The sequence below is a fragment of the Gymnoscopelus microlampas genome, assembly GCF_963454915.1.
Source record: "Gymnoscopelus microlampas genome assembly, chromosome: 9".
Taxonomy (NCBI): Eukaryota; Metazoa; Chordata; class Actinopteri; order Myctophiformes; family Myctophidae; genus Gymnoscopelus; species Gymnoscopelus microlampas.
The window spans coordinates 44,429,970-44,445,224 of NC_139946.1; the positions used below are offsets into that span (position 1 = coordinate 44,429,970).

General features: G+C 41.2%; 1 protein-coding gene across 2 annotated transcripts in view; it reads left to right on the plus strand.

Moving 5' to 3' along the window:
- fnbp1l (formin binding protein 1-like) overlaps nucleotides 1-15,255 on the plus strand; it is a 72,625-nt gene that overhangs the window by 25,180 nt on the left and 32,190 nt on the right. For both annotated transcript variants that reach the window (XR_014601397.1, XM_084065824.1), the window contains exons 2-3: nucleotides 13,753-13,868; nucleotides 15,046-15,096. Coding sequence is in view for 1 of the 2 variants with exons in the window: in XM_084065824.1 (XP_083921950.1) it covers nucleotides 13,753-13,868; nucleotides 15,046-15,096 (167 nt within the window). In the remaining variant the exon portion in view is untranslated. The remainder of the gene's footprint in view (nucleotides 1-13,752; nucleotides 13,869-15,045; nucleotides 15,097-15,255) is intronic.

Consider the following 15,255-nt stretch of genomic DNA (forward strand, 5'->3'; position numbering starts at 1 on the left):
TTATAGTGATATACTAACTACTGTATAAGACCCACAGACTTGAGGAGCCTTGCTTTATTGTCTCATGCAGGCATCAGTCACTGTAACGAGGACAGCAGCTTTTCAGTCATAGCACACGGAACGGTGATCTACAGAGACACTCCTCTGAAAGGGAGAGAATGGGGAGTGAATTATCACTTGTTTTAGGTGTAGCATGGGCTACAGAAAATGCTGTATACCACACTGAGGTGACAATCTGATTTCAGTATGTTGTGACAAATATATCCACCAACCTATATGAGCTTATACTTAAGATAAACATACTTATACATACTATATCAGTGGTTGACTGGTTCTCAAACTTTTTCGTGCCAAGGACCCCCAAATTGATATGTATTTGGCCACGGACCCCCACCTGAAAATTGGTTGTGGCAGGGACCCCCAGAAGCAAAGATTTGAGTTCAAAATGTTCGCCTTTTAAAAAAAGATTTCAAGATTTGCACACATTTTCGAGAATCTTTCAAAAATAGCAGATCTACAAGCTCGTAGCGCGGCACTCAGTGCCGCACTTTCACACTTTGAGCTCGTATATCTGCTGTTTTTGAATAGCCAATTTTGCTGGGGACCCCCTGGTACCCCCCCCCCAAGGACCCTACTTTGAGAACCAATGTACTATATGATGTGTATTTATGTAGGTACAGCAGTGCTCTAATTCTTTGAACTTGACATGAAAAGGGAACACATACGGCGCTAACTTACTAATGAATTGGGAGGAATGGAGATCGAAGCACCCGGATCTTTAGCAAATATTAATAAACGTAAAAAAGTATTGTCTCAATAAAAATGTGCGATCCCCAGCCCAGACTCATAGAGGGAGAGAGAGTTCCGTCACGCTTTGATCTCGCCGCAAAGCGACGCCGCTATGTGCTATAGTTCCAAACATTGGAACTTCCTCTTTGAGATAGACAGAGCACTTCCGCATTCCATTCTTACAATGGGAGTCTATGCTAGTAGTGTCATCACTCTCATACTAGATCACTAGCCCTACTAATGAACAGTACTATGTTATTCTATTGGCTCTTACCGCCCACTAGCTACACTCTGATTGGTCTGTTGAAACTCATGGTTTAAGCATCACAGAGACAGGTTGTTGTTTTCCTCTCTATACATAAACACAAGATGCACAAACACACACACAATAGGCTTATTCCAGGCAGAGTCTGGTGGTCTTCAGACTCAGAGTGATGCAGACAAGTTGACATTTCCCACCCCATCCCTAAGTGTGTAATGTATGTATGTATGTATGTATGTGTGTGTGTGTGTGTGCCTGTGTGTGCATACGTGCGTGGTGCTCTGGAATGCCATAGCGTAATGAGTCTTTTGTCCTAGTTGAGGTTTCTATGCTAATTAACCTTGCCGTCCCCCACGGAATGCACAGCTTAGGAGCTAGGGGTTGTGTCTGGGCCGTTCCGATTGGCTCTGGAAGACCAGTCCCTGTCGTCTGATTGGTCGGTTAGGTTAGAGTGTGGAGAAAGACAAAACAATTCCACGCTCTCCCAGTTCTGGGAGCCAAATTACATTTTTTATTGTCTCACCCTCAGACTTGGGGGCTCATTAAAAGGAACTAGCATCCTTGTATTGTGGGAACACAACTTGTGACCCATTTCTGTGTCTCGGATCAGGGCAGGATACTCACTTTTTCCCTGTAACCCCCGCATGGGCTTTTGGTATCCTATCCACACTTAACCCATTGAGACCGGGAACGCATCCGTGTCATTTTAAGATTTTGTTTTGGCTATTCAAAAATAGCAGATCTACAAGCTCATAGCGCAGCACTCGGTGCCGCGCTACGAGCTTGTAGATGTGCCATTTGTTGAAAAATCGAAAAATCAACATTTTTGCAAATCTTTGAAAATATATTTATTTTAAAGCGAACATTTTTAACTCAAATCTTTGCTTCATGGGGGTCCCTGGAACAAAACATTTTGAGATGGGGGTCCGTGGCCCAAATACATATCTAAAAATGTTTTCTAAATCCTAGCAGTATGTTGCTATATCAGTGGTGCTGCAACTTTTCCATGTCAAGGACCCCCAAAATGATATGTAATTGGCCGCGGACCCCCATCTCAAAATATGTTGTTCCAGGGACCCCCAGAAGCTAAGATCGGAGTTAAAAATGTTTGCTTTAAAACACATTTTTTTACGATTTTTCAAAAAAAAAGAAGGAAAAATGCAGATCTACAAGCTCATAGCTTGTATATCTGCTATTTTTTGAATAGCCAAAGAATGAAGAAGATGACACAAGATGCTTTCCCGGTCTAAACGGGTTAAAGGGGCTACACCATGAATTTCATTTTTTTTTAGGTTTTTAGTATTTTTTGGGCTCCCCAGTGTCTCTTGTACACAAAAAAATATTTTTTTTTAACATTCAGTCATTCATGCTCATTTCATGGATTTCCTGAATGGGCGTGTCTGAACAGGCCATTTCAGAATGGCTGTGCAAGTGATGTCACTTGCACTGATTTTGCATTGACGATGGCCAGACAGAATTGCTCAGTAGCTCCCCCCTGCCCAATAGGACGTTTTGGTATTGCAGCTGAAAAAGCTTGGAATGACAGACAGTCAGATTGTGAGAAAAAATATCTGGATGTTTTTTAGGCTTACAACCTGTTTAAAACGTATTAGGGGGCAAAATTTATATATAATATATATTTTTTTAATTCATGGTGTAGCCCCTTTAAGTTGTCATTTCCAGTGTTTGAGTAGCCAACGTGATCTTTAAAGATTATTTAGTTGTCATTAATGTCTTAACTCTGGTGTTTTTCCCAGAAAATGGCTGCAGCGTAATACAATTATTATTTTTTATGATTACCTTTGATGTAGCGTTACTACGCAACATCTGTGTTTGTTGTTCGGCCCAAACTGAACCTTTTACGGTAATGATATCACGGCTTGGCAAAGTTACGACCTGCCTCTGATTTTGACTGACTGTTAAATGACTTTAGATTAGATCTCAAAGGAAAACCCAGATATAGACCTAACACTAAACGCATGGGTAGGCTCAGAACACCCTGTGCTGCACACTCTAGGGCTTGTGAGCGTGTATTAGATAGATGGATAGATAGATAGACCTTTTATTGATCCCACAGGGGAAATGCTGTTGTCATGGCAGCACAGCAGTTCAGAATCACAGGACGGATACAGAAGTCATCCTTGTGTGTACATGCTGTTTCAATAGTCCTGTCGTCCCACTTTCCCTTTCTGTCCGATGGCTCCACTGTTTTTCTTTCTTTTCAAAAGGCGCTCCCAAACATGTGAGGCTCTCCCTGTTATTGTTCACATCACTTCCTGTGATTATCATGAAAACAGGATGTTGTGGCTGATGATAACGTGGCGTGTACTGATATAACACGCCACGTTAACATAGTCCATTTTCCCCCCTACACAGCAAAAGCAGTGGTCATTTAGGCCAGGGGTCTTCAACGTTTTCAGCCCAAGGACACCCTAGCTGAGAGAGAGATGAAGCAGGGACCCCCTTTTTTTGTTTACGTGGTCTGCTCTTTTTGCCCCTCTACACCTATACCTCTTTGCCAAAAATAGCAGATCTACAAGCTCAAAACGCCTCGCAGCACGAGGCGTTGTGAGCTTGTAGATCTGCTATTTTTGGCTAAAGTTCTCCTCAGAAAAGGGATGCTAGGGTTCAAGTGGTTAAGGTAAAAAAAAATCATATCACACAAAGATTTGGCGGACCCCCTGTATTAACTCTGAGGACCCCCTAGGGGTCCCGGACCCCCTGTTGAAGACGCCTGATTTAGGCTAACTCTTCAGAGTGTAAAAAGGGTATGGGTCAGGGCAGTATAACTGACAAAAATGATCACCACAATTATTTTAGCTTAATATTGTAATAATCATGAGTATTATTCACAATTTATTATGACGATTTTGGAATAAGACATTTTTAATATTTAATATGTGTAAGGCCTTTCTACTTTGTGCTTGTCTTTGATCAAATGGTTCTTTCTGTGGTTTTATTGTTCCATTGTCTGTGAGCCTACTGGATGATGATGAAATGAGTTATGTGTGTATGGTTATTAATCCTTGTGTAATAGGGTGGAGACAACAAGGGCAAGTTGCAACAGCTTGACCAAATAAGATATTTGAATATTATTACGTTACATATCTCTGAGATAGTCTAGGCTAGGGGACAATAAAAATTAGGCTAGTAAAGCAACCAACGACCAAATAATATGAACAAAATAATGAGTTTAACAAATATGCTATACAACAAAACCACTGAAATTATATTATGAAAGATGGCAACTATAATATACTGTCTAAAGAAACAATAAACCGGCATAACTGCTGGACACATAGACACAACACAACAACACACAACCCCTTCCCTACACCTACTCCATTGCTCACACATTCCGACAATACAACACAACATAAACACGCTCCCTTCAAAAGGGAGTTGTCACTCACTCAACCCAGTGCACGCACACACACACACACACACACACACGCACACGCACACGCACACGCACATGCACATGCACACGCATGCCGAACGTTCCATATGCACTCTTTTTAACCCATTCAATCTAGGAACGCATCTGTGTAATTTTTAGATGTATTTTGCTATTCAAAAATAGCAGATGTACAAGCTCATAGTGCGGCACCGAGTGCCGCACTATGAGCTTGTAGATGTGCAATGAAAATGTGTGCAAATCTTTGAATATATATTTTCTTAAAGCGAGCATTTGTAACTGTTCAATGTCTCAACAAATGTCAGATTTTTTTTGAAAAACTATTGTTTATATATCAGTGGTGCTCAAACCTTTTCTTATCAAGGATCCCAAAATTATGTTTTTGGCCACCGGTCCCTATCAAAATATGTTGTTTCAGGGACCCCCCCCCCCCCACCCAGAAGCAAAGATTTGAGTAAAAAATGTTGTTTAAAAAAAAAAAGTGTATTCAAAGATTTGCACAAATGTTCAAGACTTGTCAAAAATAGCAGATCTACCAGCTCGTAGCGCTCGTGAGCTTGCAGATCTGATGTTTTTTAATAGCCAAAGTATAAAAATAATGGTTATAGCTAAAATCTTATTTAACAAAGGAGGAGGCCGCACAGCTCTTAGCCATGATGCAAAGGTTTATTTAAAAAGAAACCAACGTTTTGACAGTGAAGTCTTCCTCAGGGTTTAACAGGGTTTAGCTCAAATCTAAAATGACACAGTATGCGTTCGGATGTGACTGTATATTATATTGTATAGGTATGGTTAACCCATTGAGACCTGAAGCCGATTCTACATGTTTCCTAAATCCCAACAGTATTCTGAAAAACGTATGTTTCTATATCAGTGGTGCTCAATCTTTTTCATGTCAAGGACCCCCAAAATTATATGTATTTGGCTGCCGACCCCCATCAAAATATCTTGTTCCAGGGACCCCCAGAAGCAAAGATTTGAGTTAAAACGTTCGCTTTAAAAAAATATATATTCAAAGATTTGCACACATTTTCACGATTTTTCAAAAATAGCAGATATACAAGCTCGTAGCGCGGCATGAGCTTGTATATCTGCTATTTTTGAATAGCCCAAAGTGTAAAATAATGCTTTTTAGCTCAAATCTAAAAATGACACAGTTCCAGGTCTTAATGGGTTAAAGCAAGGTGCAGATATGGAGCTGTGGCTTCATCGTGAGCCAGACTGTGGCTCACTCAGCGGTGTCCCGTCAGCGATGCTGTCATAATCCTCCTCCACCACACTATCCTACAATCCCCACAAGCTGAGAGCTAAGCTATGCTCAGTATGCTGTCATCTCCCCAGTGAGCCAATCTGACTGCATTCAGCCGGTAGCTACACACAGGAGGATGAGCTCATAGTACTCCCTTATTAATTCATGAAGAGAGACACACCACTACAGAGACAAGAGAGGCCCAACTTAACCCATTGAGAGCTGGAACGCATCTGTGTCATTTTTAGATTTGAGCTAAAAAAAAGCATTATTTTACACTTTGGCTATTCAAAAATAGCAGATATACAAGCTCGTAGCGCGGCACCGAGTGCCGCGCTACGAGCTTGTAGATCTGCTATTTTGTGTGCTATTTTGTGTGCAAATCTTTGAATATATATATTTTTTAATGCGAACATTTTCAACTCAAATATTTGCTTCTGGGGGTCCCTGGAACAAAATATTTTGAGATGCGGGTCAGCGGCCAAATACATATGATTTTGGCGGTCCTTGACATGAAAAAGTTTCAGCACCACTGAGAAACTCGAGAAAAACGTTTTTTCGGAATACTGTTGTGATTTAGAAGACATTTGTAGAATCGGCTTCAGGTCTTAATGGGTTAACCACTGACACACACACACACACGGTCACACACACACACACACACACGAGAGAGAAGACAAAAGAATTTTCAATGCACCGTCCATATTGATCGATCACATTATGGCGTTTCCTGCTTTACGAGACGAAACAGACATAAGAGATAGACAGAAAACGATAACCTCAGTGGATATTGGTTACCATAAAAGTTTGTTTGGTAAACATGCAGCTTCTATATAAGCCACTGTGTCCGTCAGTCCAAAATGGTCAAGCCGAAGCGCAGGTCTATTAGTAAATGACATGCTTGTTTATCATACTCATGTCTACATGCAGATCCTTCAAAAAAAAACGGAATATTGTGGAAAAGTTAATTTTCTAGTGTAATATAATTCAAAAAGTGAAACTTTCATATATTCTAGATTCATTGCGCATAAGGTGAAATATTTTAAAACCTTTTTTTTTTTTAAATCTTGATGATTGTTATACAGCTCATGAAAATAAAAAATCCATATCTCAAAATATTAGAATATTACATGAAACCACTCAAAAGAAGGATTCATAATACATAAAAGTCGACCATCTGAAAAGTATGTTTCACTTTATTCCCTTACTTGGTCTTACCCTGGGCTACTTTTGAACACATGACTTCATCAATGGGGCGTGGCATTGGAGGTGATCAGCCTGTGGTACTGCTGAGGTGTTATGGAAGCCCATGGTTTGCTTGGATAGCGGCCTTAAGCTCATCTGTATGGTTGAGTCTGAGTGTCTCTCATCTTCCTCTTGACAATATAACACAGATTATATCCATGTGGTTCAGGTCAGGCCACTTGGCTGGTCAGTCAAGCACAGTAATACCATGGTCAGTACACCAGACCTAGTAGTACAGTATGAGTACAGTAACATAGTATACAACTGGGGGGCGGCAGTCGCTCAGGAGTAGTGTTGATTTCGTCGACTAAAACTATGACGAAAAATGTTCCATCGACAACCTTTTTTCACTGACGAAAACTAAATAAAAACTAAGCTATGACGACTAAAACTAAGACTAAATATACTGACAATTCCGTCAACAAGTAAAAACTAGACTAAAATGTTAGGGAGGGACGAGTGGAGAAGAGATCCAGTAGAACAAAGACAAGTATTTGTTTGGTTGCGCTCAGGTGTTGTGCTCTGAACATAGCCGATCTACAAGCTCACAACGCGTCGCAGTGTGAGCTTGTAGATCTGCATGCAACCAAGTGTACAATCAGCCATTACGACCCCATCAAGGCACCGCCAAAACACATTTTAGTAGACTAAATCAACTAGATTTAGTCGACTAAAATCTTATGATATTTAGTCGACTAAAACTAGCCTAACAGTAAAACATTTCAGATGACTAAAATGACTAAAACTAAATGGAATTTTATTCAAAAGACTATGACTAAAACTAAATCAAAAATTGCCCTACAGCCCTACTCAGAAGCTAGTGCGGCCACTCGGGAAGCGGAAGGTTCCTGGGTCTTTGAGCAAGACACTGAACCTCTGGCTGCTCCCCATGAGCAGGGGGGTGCCTTTGCGAGGTTTCCTCCGCCGTCGGTGTGTGTGAACGCCGGGTGAATGTGATGCACGTTGTAAAGTGCTTTGGATAAAGGGTGCTATATTATAAATGCAGTGCACCATTTACAAGGAAGTTTAAATAATTTGGTCTGCTCTGTGATGCCTTTCTAAGAGCCTGCTGTGCTGCTCGTCTTTGTGTTTGAAGAATATGATCGCCGGATACACGGTCAAGGAGGGCAAACCATCTCACGTTTCTCCTGTCTCTCCCTACAGTATCTGCTACAATCTGAGCCTTACTGGGCTGATATTACTACTCTTTCCGGGAAGGCATATACTGTGTAACCACTTAAACCATTATTTTATACTTTGGGCTATTCAAAAATAGGAGATCTACAAGCTCGTAGCGCGGCACCGAGTGCCGCGCTACGAGCTTGTAGATCTGCTATTTTTGAAAAATCTTGGAAAATTTGTGCAAATCTTTGAATATATATATATTTTTTTTAAACAACATTTTTAACTCAAATCTGTGCTTCTGGGGGTCCCTGGAACAACATATTTTGATGGGGATCGGCGGCCAAATACGTATAATTTTGGTTGGTCCTTGACATGAAAAGGTTTGAGAACCACTGATATTATAGCAACAATAGTTTTTCATAAAAATGAAGACATTTTGTTGAAACATTTGACAGTTACAAATGTTCGCTTTAAAAATATATATTCAAAGATTTGCACAAATCAAGATTTTTTTCTAAAATAGCAGATCTACAAGCTCATAGCGCGGCACTCTGTGCCAGGATTCCTTCCTGGATTGAATGGGTTAAGATGGCTGACCTCAGGAAAGAACTAGGCTAATATATGTGCTCCTTCTTCTCCTTGCACTTGAAATGGGGCCTCGGCTCGCATATAAAGTTCCAGCATCTTTTTCCTAAAATTGGTGAGTAATAACAAAAACCCTTACCAAAACAACCTTACCAAAACAACCGTGATATGCATTTCTCCTAATCAGTCACCACTCCCAAACATTATTTTATGTTTTCACAAATGTTTCTAATCATGCCGTCTCTCCTGGTGTGGTCTATATCTATTGTGAGCATGCAGTACAGTCGAATCATGTACAATTCTCACAAATTCTCATACTTCTGAGGACTTTGTGTTGATTGCATTAATTATATGACTGAACCCTAAAGGCTAAATACATCTTGCAATCAATCAAATTCTAACCCTAAATGCCATTGCTCCTTATGTGCAGTACCCAAAATGATCTTTTACGAACATGCACATGTTCGCTAGCATGCACATGTACGTGCACTCTAGGGATGTGTGAAAGTGACCAAAATGAAATTTGATTACTATATTTATATTAACTAGACCATACCCGGTCGGCGCAGCGCATCCGTGGGGGGATATGCGCACATGATCTGGCAACCCGGGAGGCAGTTCGTCCCATAGCTGGGCAGCCCCGTAACCATGGCGACAGTGTTTGACACAAAAACGCTAATAAGAAGCTGAGATTTGATGAAATTGAAAAACGGGCTTCACAGTTAAGTTCAGATGGTAATGGTCAATGGCTGTGTGCAAAATCAGAGCAATTGGTCCAGCCAGTGAGGAGAACCGGGTAGCTTCACCTACCACTACAGAGAGACAAACAGACAGAGGTTACTAGAATTATAGTAGGATAACGATTATTTGAATATTTTCATCAAATGGTAAATGGTGCATTTATACAGCGCTTTTATCCAAAGCGCTTTACATAGATTGTGCATTACATTCACCCATTGACACACACATTCATACACCGATGGCGGAGGAAACCGTGCAAGGCACTAACCTGCTCACCGGGAGCAATTAGGCGGTTCAGTGTCTTGCTCAAGGACACTTCGACAGTAACTCTGGGGGAGCCCCCCAACCCGGGATCGAACTGAGAACCTTGCGGATTCCAGTTCACTCTACCCCTGAGCCACTGCCGCCCCTGACCATCCTAGGTTACAATAACGGCGTTGCATTGGCCCATAAACTGGTTTTCAGAAATAAACAAAGACAGTAGCATGTGCATCTTTTACATTATTGTAGCCTAACTCAACCATGAAAAATATGTTTTTCACACTTTTTCACATCATTTTGTGTGTATTTTTTTTATCAAAAGTCTGTAAAATTTGATTTTGAATTACTTTCTGTTAACGCAACATAGAGAATAAATAAATATTACACCCGCACTAGGTATTGCACACACAGCGTGGTGGTTACTGTGTTGTAAGGGGGGCTGTGTGCAGGGGGCTGTAAAAGATGGTGTTTTTCCAGTTGAGTAGAGCTATTGCTGCTACCAGCATATCTGCCCTAAGAGATAAACAACACACACTATGACCTGAGGAAACGGGAGGGTAAGACGTCAGGTTGGTGAAATACATGGATTCATTGGATTTGCGGTTGATCATTACCTTGCGGCAATCATCTAAAGCAGGGGGTCTTCAACAGGTGGTCCGGGACCCCTAGGGGGTGTCCTCAGAGCTACTATAGGGGGTCCGCCAAACCTTTGTGTGACATGATTTTGTTTTCTTTACATGAACCACTTTAAAGGAGGAGTTCACCCAAAAAATGACTTATTTTCTATCAATTGCACACCCCATGAAGCCTTGAATCTATGGATTTATTTTTGTTTTTGTCGCATTCCTAAGACAATAATTTGATTCCGTGTCCTACCGGCTAATGTATCCGGTAGGAGACACAAAGTAGATTATTTGTGTCTCCTACCGCATACACACACGGTCATCAAAATATTGTCTTAGGAATGCCACAAAAACAAAAATAAATCCATGAATTCAAGGCTTCATGGGGTGTGCAATTGATAGAAAATAAGTCATTTTTTGGGTGAACTCCTCCTTTAACCCTAGCATCCCTTTTCTGAGGAGAACTTTAGACAAAAATAGCCGATCTACAAGCTCGTACGAGCTTGTAGATCGGCTATTTTTTGGCAAAGAGGTAATGGGCGTAGAGGGGAAAAAGAGCAGCACCACTAAAACATTTATGTTCTGTGACTTGTCTTTTGAGATCCTGACCAGATTTATGAAATAATTAAACCTTGGGGGTGCAACAAACCCTTCCCACAACATCTCTTCTTCAGCGTTTGACTGATCTTGGCCTTTTTTTTTTACCTCTTTGGTCCCATTCAGGGACAGCCTACTGATTATTATTCCTTCAACCCATTCAATCCAGGAACGCATTCTGTGTCATTTTAAGATTTCTTTGGCTAAAAAAAAATAGCAGGTATACAAGCTCATCATTTGCATGTGCTTGTAGATCTGCTGTTTTGGGAAAAATTTTGAAAATGTGTGCAAATCTTTGCATATATATGCTTTAAACTTAAAGCGAACATTTGTAACTCAAATCTTTTCTTCTGGGGGGGGCGTCCCTGGAACAAAACATTTTGAGATGGGGGTCCGCGGCCAAATACATTATCTAAAAATGTTTTCTAAATCCTAACAGTAGGCCTATGTTGCTATATCAGTGGTGCTCCAACTTTTCCTTGTCGAGGACCCCCAAAATGATATGTATTTGGCCACGGACCCCCATCTCAAAATATATTGTTCGAGGGACTCCCCCAGAAGCAAAGATTTGAGTTAAAAATGTTAGCTTTAAAAAATACCCATATTCAAAGATTTGCAAAATGTTCACGATTTTTCAAAAATAGCAGATCTACAAGCTCTGAGCTATGAGCTTGTATAGCTGCTATTTTTGAATAGTCAAAGTATAAAATAATGGTTAAAGTGGTTACACAGATACGTTCCCGGTTGTAAAGGGTTAAAGTTTCACAAAAAACGTCCCATCTGTACTCAAAGTTATCTTGTTAACAATCAGTTAAAGCAACATTACTGATTATAACACCTGCCACACGGATAAACAAGAGCAAGATGAATAGGAAAATACTCTCTGCAAAGAGAGAGTTGTGGAAAGTAGGCTTTTTTTTTGTGTGCTTTGCCTTTATCATTGTGAAACTGTGCTGGGAATGAAGCACTGATTTTCTTTTCACTTATTCTATTCTCTGGTTACTGGTAACTGGTTACTGTTGTCCTGTTCCTTGCACTCCTGCTTATCACATGAGAGAGAGACTGATTTTTTTTTTTTTTCGTGTCTTGTCGTAAGACCCATCCCTGGCTTACGGGATTATAGGCCACCAAAAACGTAAATAAACAATATCACATTCACTTCCTGGAAACAGAAACTGCACGAGTAAAAAATAAAATATTTGGTTAATACCCCAAAACAAATATACTGTACATCACATGTACATTTTCTTTGTCCGCTTGTCCCATGCTTTTTATAAATATTCTGCAAGTGCGAATATCTTGGGTAAAAAATCTCTCTGCGTCACTTAACCATATCAAATCGTGTGTGTGTGTGTGTGTGTGTGTGTGTGTGTGTGTGTGTGTGTGTGTGTGTGTGTGTGTGTGTGTGCGCCTGTCAGAGAGGAAATGCCCTACTTGTCAAGTCACTGGCAGAAGTAGTACATCCATTTTATCTTTACGTTTGTGTCCACTCAGCTGAACCTGTGTTTTAATTACACTGATCAGAGAGAGAGAGAGAGAGATACGTTAGTCAGCATGTTTGCCTGCCTCTCTGTATTGCCTCTGCTGGGGTTTACACCTGGGAACTGAGGCTTGTGTACGCATGCCTTTCAGACATCAGACTTCAGTCACCATAGACCAATTATCACAGTAAAAACCTCAGTGTTGTTAACTCAAGAGTGCAATAAACATTTTTACAGTTAGAGTTAAATGAACATTGAATATTTGACCAGGGAGTTCACTGTCAAAGGTCACAATTTTGGGTAAGTCGTGGGACCTCTGCCCCCCAAATCCCCTCTAGAAGAAGAGACTCCAGTGGATAAGATCCCTCTGGGACTCCTTGATTTACAGTCAGGAATTTAATCAGGAATTTAATCAATATCGCCAACATAGTCTAGTAGTACACACTTCACAGAGACATCCTCAGTGCTACTCTATACATTTGTAACTCTGTGACACAGGGTACAAATGTATTTGTACATACACCCATTCAATCCGGGAACACAGATGCGTTCCCGGATTGAATGGGTTAACAGAGGATTTTAGGGAGGACCTGATATAGCCTAGTGTTCAGGGCGCATACCAGTGCCTGACCGCCACTAATCTGTTCGATTCGTGGCAGACCGACCGGACCATTAGCTTTATGTCACTCCCCTGCTCTCGGCCCCGCATTTCCTGTCTGTCTCTTCACTGTCTCTCTCTGAATAAAGCAGGGGTCTTCAACGTTTTCAGCCCAAGGACCCCTTAGCTGAGAGAGACGAAGTAGGGAGTGGGACCCCCATACATTGCATACAATTGTGTTGCAGGTTACACTTTTTCATAGATTTCATAGATAGCTTCATTGACTATCAATCAGTGCTGTGTAAATTAATATTTTTGGTTCGTTTCAGACATTTAACCACTTAAACCTTCAATACTTGGTACTTGGTTTGATTCTTTTCCCCTCTACACCTATACCTCTTTGCCGAAAATAGCCGATCTACAAGCTCACAACGCCTTGCAGCGCGAGGCGTTGTGAGCTTGTAGATCTGCTATTTTCGGCAAATGTTCATCAGAATAGAGATGCTAGGGTTCAAGTGGTTAAGGTAAAACAAAAACATCTTTTCACAAAGATTTGGTGGACCCCCTGGATTAACTCTGAGGACGCCCTAGGGGTCCCGGACCCCCTGTTGAAGACCCCTGGAATAAACCATGAAAATGCAAAAAATATAAAATAAACAGTCCATGTCCCTAACTGTAAAGTACTAACTTTAACTCCATCTTTTCTCTCTCCCCCTCCCGCCCCTCCCCCCCCCTTCGTCTCCCTCATCCTTCCTTTTCTCTTCCTCTCTGCTCACAGGACCAGTTTGATAATCTGGACAAACACACTCAGTGGGGGATAGATTTTCTGGAGCGCTACGCAAAGTTTGTCAAGGAGAGACTGGAGATAGAGCAGTACTATGCCAAGCAGCTACGGTAGGTACTACACACACACACACACACACACACACACACACACACACACACACACACACACACACACACACACACACACACACACACACACACACACACACAATACCTAAAACCTGGCAAAATTGTTGTGTTCATGTTTTGAACGCAACAACTCTGTTCTGTACACATTGAACCTTCTCAGCACAATAAACAATGTAACCTCTAGTCTAGCACGCACGTGTACACACACTCACTCACACACACACACACACACACACACACACACACACACACACACACACACACACACACACACACACACACACACACACACACACACACACACACACACACACACACACACACACACACACACACACACACACTCTCCATTCATGAAGCACACATTCTGCACACACAAAGGCAGCAGTGCTACAGTGCAGTAGTAGAATGCTCCACTGCAGGGGGTTATTGTTTTTGTGTTTGATATCAAAGGAAATCCCTGCAGAGTACGATGTACAGTACAGTACAGTGCTACTGCACGTCTGAACAACCATCAAAGATTCAACTCCCAGAAGTCTTAACCCATTAAGACCTGAGGCCGCTTCTAAAAATGGTCTAAATCCTAACAGTTCTTCGGAAAAAATAAAATAAAAAATGTTTTCACGTTTTTTTTCAAAAATAGCAGATCTACAAGCTCATAGCGCGGCACTCGGTGCCGCGCTATGAGCTTGTATATCTGCTATTTTTGAATAGCCAAAGAAATCTAAGATGACACAGATGCGTTCCCGGTCTTAATGGGTTAAGTGTGTGTGTGTGTGTGTGTTGTTAGTGTTGAAAAAGCGCCGGTAGACACACACACACACACACACACACACACACACACACACACTCTGCTTTCTAGTAAGGCTGTATCATTTGCATCCTGCTTTGCCCAGTGTTGTTTTTCAGAGCCTCAGGGGATGGAAAAGACAGAGACTTTGATGGTTAAATATTTGATTCATCTTCAATAATGCACTCACATCATATCAATCCTTGCTTTAAAATTGCTTTTCTTATCCTCCTGCCTGTCTATAACTTTCACTCACCTGTACCTATACATTTGGTCTGTATTCCACTTGCTTTCCACCCATTTTGAGCAACATTACTTCATTCTAACCTGCTTGTCTTTCTGTCTCTCTCTGTGTCTCTCTCTCAGGAACCTGGTAAAGAAGTATTGTCCAAAGCGCTCTAAAGATGAGGAGCCAAGGTGAGTACAGTGGTTTCACTGACCAGTCCTATGTTAAATGGATAGTTCACCCCCAAAATGACTTTTTTTCTATTGATTACACACCCCATGGAGACTTGAATTCATGGAGACTTTCTTGTTTTTGTCGCATTCCTAAGCCAATAATTTGATGACCGGCGG